Source organism: Protomyctophum parallelum (assembly GCF_964188405.1).
Source record: "Protomyctophum parallelum genome assembly, chromosome: 13".
Classification (NCBI taxonomy): Eukaryota; Metazoa; Chordata; class Actinopteri; order Myctophiformes; family Myctophidae; genus Protomyctophum; species Protomyctophum parallelum.
The window spans coordinates 20,582,011-20,588,637 of NC_139708.1; the positions used below are offsets into that span (position 1 = coordinate 20,582,011).

The 6,627-nt window shown below is 45.3% G+C and overlaps 1 protein-coding gene across 1 annotated transcript; it reads left to right on the plus strand.

Moving 5' to 3' along the window:
* Positions 1 to 973: 973 nt before the first annotated feature.
* On the plus strand, positions 974 to 6,627 carry wnt9b (wingless-type MMTV integration site family, member 9B; the record flags this gene model as incomplete). The annotated part of the gene is made up of 4 exons (XM_083779624.1): positions 974 to 1,103; positions 1,900 to 2,153; positions 4,102 to 4,367; positions 6,166 to 6,627. Exons 1-4 carry the CDS (start codon positions 1,018 to 1,020, stop codon positions 6,625 to 6,627), a joined length of 1,068 nt encoding a protein of 355 aa, XP_083635750.1. The 5' UTR covers positions 974 to 1,017.

Here is a 6,627-nt window from a genome sequence, read left to right on the forward strand (position 1 = left end):
GGGGGACTTTAGTGTACTATATGTGTACAGTAACTCTCTCTCCAGAGTGAGTATTGTTGTTGGACCTAAAATATGCCATGTATCTCTGCTTATTATATGAACTAGCTTCTTCATGATAAAGAGATACATATTTATTTGTCAGGTGTCTTTTTCGTTTAAAATATTCTACATTTATTATCTCCAAGACTGTAGAGACTGCTGGGGAAAACTATGAACAGCTATATTACCTATATATCTACATGACAGAGTCTCCAGTATCCACTAGATGGAGCGCCACCATCTTCGACTGGTTTCTTTCTCTCACGGGGCCGTTTCGATTCTCCTTTCTCTCCAAGAACAGAACAGCTGTCAGACGTTTGTCCACACTGACTCCTCGGTCCTCGCCTTTCAACTTTAGCCTATTGGACCAGTTTCCTCTTCAGTCTGACTCTTCAACCGTCATTTAGTTTTAATCCAAATGAGGCTTTGATGTGAAGTGAAACAAAACAAAACAGCTGATCTTCAGAGTGGTGGAATAATTATACAAACAGGAAACAGCTGTTAAAATTGATGTCAACAGAATCAAGTAGATTGTTGCACAACACATAAATCCACAAATGAAAACTGTATACGAATAATGGGATTGTTGCAGTTTGTGATCAACTGTGTGACAGTGTGAAGAATATAACGTTAAAGGACGAAGGATGCTGCACGGATAACCACTGGGCATCCAAAAAAAAGCCCAGGTAACCGTAAACACCGTCTCTCGGCCTACCTGCCATTCCACTTGGGTGGCGCTACAGTGGGAGGGACAGAGAGATCTTCAGAGAATCCAATGAGCGTGCGGCAGCAGATGATGAGCTCCCCAAAGGCCTTGCCTCTGCGCGGAGGGAGCGCGCCTGCAGATCTGCATGTCGCAGTGCATTGGAAGTTTGTGTGCATGTGTGGGCCACTTAAAGCGGCGCGCAGAGCAGACGGCACCAACTTTCTCCCTCCGTGCAGAATCAGCGAGATGAAGAGCATCGCCAGCCCGTCATCATGTGCTCCAGGCTCCCAGGGACCGCCTGCCTACTGCGACTCGTTGCACTCAGCATCCTTCTCTCGCACACCGCAGCTTATTTCGGGTCAGACACTTTTCTATCTTTTTTTCAACCGCAGGCTATTGCTTAGAGACCGAGGACTATAAATACAAGAATATTAAATTGGCCTGTTTGATTGACTGATTGAATACTGATTAAGCACAAGAAAGTATTGTCCAATATAAGGTCTGCTATAGGATTTAAACGCAAGAAAGCATGTCTTGTTTCCATTGGGGTCCTTCATGCAAAGCTATAATCAATTCATCAAAGAACTGTCCTCTTACCAAATTACGCACGCGTAATTACGCACATGCACGGCACACTCATATTTTATCGGTTTATTGACATTATGAACTGCAAATGTTGACTCGTGCAAAGTGTGATATGATGAGGCTAACCATGTCACTGATATGCTATCGCTCAACAGTGTGCCATGTGTATCTTGCTTTAAATTCTGAGGCTCATTGCTGTATTGTTTTGAATTGCGGATTGCCGGTTATTTACATATTAATATATATTTTATTGTAATGAATTATGTAAAGACCTTGTGGACTGTATCTATAGGACTATACCGTTTCAAATAATTCATTTAATATATGAGGCCCAATGGCCCATTTCTATATATGTTATTTACAGATGACGATATCGCGCGAAACATTATTCTAGCTTTTCATTTTCCTTGTATGGATTCACATGAAAGGGACAATATCTTAATATTTTGGATAATTTACTCTTATAAAATCCCATAGTTAAAATGAATGTAATTGCGTAATTGCGCATATAACTCTGACCATGCAGCAGCACCTGACTGTAGTCTTTAATGTGCTTTCTTCCTCATCAGGCTGACAGGTCGAGAACCCTTGGTGTTCTTACCAGGCCCATACTCTAGTGATTCTCCAACGGGCAAGGCTCACCTGAAGCAATGCGAGCAGATGACTCTGACTCGACGGCAGAAGAGACTGTGTCGACGGGAGCCGGGCTTAGCTGAGACGCTGCGCGAGTCAGTGCGCCTGAGCCTTCTGGAGTGTCGCTATCAGTTTAGAAACGAGCGCTGGAACTGCAGCCTGGACGGCCGCGGAAGTCTTCTGAAAAGAGGTAAGCTATTTGTTTGAATATATATACACACCACGTGGTTCTCAGTGGTGGAAAAATTACTCACATTTTTACTTAAGTAAAATTATCCATCAATAGGCCTATACTGCAATGTAGAAATAGGCTACAAGCAAAAGTCTGAGATTCAAAATTTACTTGAGTAAAAGTACAAAAGTATTGGCATCAAAATGTACTAGCAAAAAGTAAAAGTAGGCCTACTCAGATATGCATTATGTCCCCTTTCATACGTTTTTAATAGATTTTTTTGTTGTTGAAAATAGCAGATCTACAAGCTCACAATGCGTTGAATCGTGATGCATTGTGAGCATCTGCTATTTCCAAATGGACGAAATGTGGCTGAAGTGCTTTGTACTAATAATCAAAATCTATAAAGTAACTATATAACTATAAAGTTTTCAAATAAATGGATCCAAGATGTAGTGGAGTAGAAGTAACATTACATTGGAAGTAATTAAAGTGCAAATGCTCCAAAATTGTAGCCTACTTAAGTAAATGTACTTAGGCTAGTTACTTTCCACTGCTAATGTGGGAATATATAGACCATATATAGACCCCCAAAATAATCATAATTGAACTGGGGACCGTCCCCCCCAAAATAATCATTGAACTGGGTACTTAGGAGTGGGAGTTTGTAGATCGGCTAATTTCTTATATTATTTCAAAAGTTTTTTTTAATATAGTTTGGTATGTTTTTCATTAATATATACCGGTATATTTGATTTCATATATTAAAAAGGGTGTGTGTGTGTGTGTGTGTGTGTGTGTGTGTGTGTGTGTGTGTGTGTGTGTGTGTGTGTGTGCGTGTGTGCGTGCGTGCGTGCGTGCGTGCGTGCGTGCGTGCGTGCGTGCGTGCGTGCGTGTGTGTGTGTGTGTGACCCCGGCCCAGTCAGATGATAATGATAATGTATAGTGTTGATAGTGCAAATGGAATTAATAGAGACAACCAAGAGCAAGAAAGAAAGAAAGGAGAGGGGGAGGGGTTGGGTAGTGGTCAAACTGCATCACTTCTAAGTTGTTTCCCTTTTAAATTCATGTTGTTTATTATTTTTTCGGAGAGACTAATAGGGTCTACTTTCTATACTTGAACAATTCCTCCCACAATAGATTAAACCATTCCTTTGGATTAGAACAATAGCCCTGTGCTTTACTGAAACCTTCTATACTTAAGATAAGCACACGGTTTGGAAGCGTGCCAGTTGATAGCTTACATATGAAAAAAAAAAAGTTTAGACTCTAATAAATCATCATGTTGCCTACACGTAGCTCAAGTTCCTGCAGGTTCATCAGCCACAGAAAGCGCTTCAGAATTTTCAAGTACTTATGCATATGGATATCAAGCATGCGGGGAGAACATGAACAGGTCAGCATCGAAGTAATGAGGGACTAGAGAGCCAAGGAATCCGGTGCGGTGGGGAGCACAGCACACAAGCTACGTCGGTTATTTTTATCTCGCGGGAAAGCGCCCATTCCCAGAGGAAAAGGGTGGTGTGATTACTCTCTTTCATCTGGGAAAATCCTTCCTAGTCAAAATAATAATTAATTGGATCAAAATATACCCTGGCGATAGCTCTCTGGGGTAAGCAAATAACAGTGCATGACCAAAAGGAAAAGGTCGGAGAGAGAATCATTACACAACTTTGTAATTCTAAAATTCATTAAATCACAATGTTGTTATGAGACCCCCCCATTTTCAAGGGCTTAAAACAACTAACGTGAACATTTACTGGCAACATTGCAAACACTGTATTGTCTACCCTGCAACACACACCAATCGATGTCTCATTTAAATGCTATAATAAAGTATTGAATATTTCATTGTTGAATAAGAAACATTTTCAGTCCTTGGGTTCAGAGCCTTTTTACGGCTTTGTTAAAAACAAACCATGCACAGCCTAAAAAAAAAGCTAATTCTTCATTCATTCTTTCCCAGGGTTTAAGGAGACTGCTTTCCTACTGGCAGTGTCCTCAGCTGCATTGTCTCACGCACTAGCCAAAGCCTGCAGCTCGGGCCGGATGGAGAGGTGCACGTGTGACGACTCCCCTGGACTGCAGCATCGAGAAGCGTGGCAGTGGGGGGTCTGTGGTGACAACCTGAAATATAGCACCAAGTTCCTCAAGAAGTTCCTGGGGCAAAAGAGGGTCAGCAAAGACCTGAGGGCACAGATTGATGGACACAACATCAACGTCGGAGTTCGGGTGAGTGTCTGTGGATGAACACAAACAAAGTCTATGCAGCAGTGGTTCTCAAAGTGAGGTCTGGGGACCTTGCGGGTGTTCCAGGGGGTCCCCAGCAAAATTATTTAATATAACATTGGCTATTTGAAAATAGCGGATCTACAAGCTCACAGCGCGTGTTGCATGCTTGTAGATCTGCTATTTATAATATCAAACAATCTTGAAAATCTTTTCAGTCCCTTTTTAGATGGGCAAAATCTGTCCAATTAATGCATATACATTTTTGGGGATCCTTGACATAAAAAAACAACAACTTGTCTATAGGGTGGAAATGTGAAATATTATGGTAGCTATGGAGCCTCATGTTGTGTACATGTATCTGTACTACTTTCACGTCACCTCCCAAGCCCAAGGCATCATAAACATATAGGACGCACTAGGGCCCCACTTAGCCCAATTAGTTAGGCTACAATTTGACTCTATACAATTATTCCTCTGTCACACTCTTGCACCGTGAAAGGGAATAGCACAGCTATCCTCACCTGCATGTTTTGCCCAGTGCCAGCCAGATTGACTCCCCCATCGCGCTCCCTCAGTCATTGGCCTTGGTGCAGCGGTGGGTGAGAAGGCGCAACAGCCAGGGAGACGGGGCGACTGTCAGACGGTGGGAGCCAGGTGTTCTCAGGCATGATAAAGCTTGCTGTGCAGGCCTACACAAAATTAAAGGTCTCACGTCAGGGAGAACGATTATAACTGTGGCCTCTTTTAATATACGAGCGAGCATTTTTTCCACCTACGGGATCACTGTGTTGCTGCAGTGATAAATCCACATAATGTTCATAACCACTACTGTTGGAGCTTCAAAATAGCAGGCCCCCGGGGCTCCGGGCCCTGTACCCCACACACCAGAGGAGGCAGAGACTAGGAGAGAGAGACCAAACACAGAAAAACAAAACAAAAACAAACGCAGGATGAACTAAAAGGCACCTATCTTATCTGATCTTTGCTGAGTTAAAAAAAATTCTTCACCTCGCATCGCTGTGGCCTACGGGAGAGACCAGGAGACTTCGCGTTAACAAAAAAACGAAGCCCCCCCGTCCCCCGTCCCCCCTCCAGGGCGTTCATACCTGCAAAGGGCGGAATTGAGCAGAACTCTTCAACCCAAAAGTAGGCCCTGGGCCCCTCCTCCCACCACACCAACCCCCCATGCCACAATGACCTGTATCTGGCCCCACAAGTCAGGAGCTCTGTGGCTCGTTAGTTGATCATGCACCCATCACCAACTATCAAACACTGAACCATTAACTGAGAAACGTGGGACACCATCACCCATTGGCACTTTTCTTTCTTAAATACTTATCGATGGTTGTTCCGTGATCAGGCATTCACAGAGAACAGGGTGGAGAGATTCCTCTGTCTGTGCTGTTTTGTCACCTGTGCCTCGGGCTTCAGAGAGGGGAGACAGGAGAGAACCAGACAGAAAGAGCTAGTTTCAACACATTGAGAAAAACGACTCCGCAGGCGTTATTGTCCAAGTGAGCGATGTTAGGTAAATGAAATATGACATGATGAGCCGTCCCCCGCAATCCATTACCTGAAACATTTACAATGAGCCACTTGCTAACCACCGACCATCCTCCCTTAACTCGCTACCGTGCAAGACACCCCCCACCCCCCGCTCCTTGCAGGAAACGGGTTCTCTCGACTTAGAGATAGGCCCCCGAGATAAGAGGCCAAGGCAATGAATCAGACTGAGAAACCTGACATTTCTTCCCCCCGTTTCCCCTCCTGTGTCATTTCTTTTCCCCTCCACTCTCAGGCGGTGAAGAGCGGGCTGAAGACCACCTGCAAGTGTCACGGCGTCTCCGGCTCCTGCGCCGTGCGGACCTGCTGGAAGCAGCTGTCCCCCTTCCACGACACCGGGCGGCTGCTCAAGTTCCGCTACGACAACACGGTGCGGGTGCTGAGCGTCACCAACGCGGCCACCGGCGAGACGGAGCTGGCGGGGTCCCGCCGGCACGGCCAGAACCTCCGCACCACCGACATGGTCTTCCTGGAGGACTCCCCGAGCTTCTGCAGGCCCTCCCGCTATTCCCCAGGCACGGCCGGCCGAACGTGCGCCAAGGACACTAGCTGCCATAGCATGTGCTGCGGGCGCGGCTACAACACGGCCATGCGCCTCACCACCCTCTCTTGCCACTGCCAGGTGCGCTGGTGCTGCCACGTGGAGTGTCAGACCTGTGTCCGGGAGGAAGAGGTCTACACCTGCAAGAAAACCTGA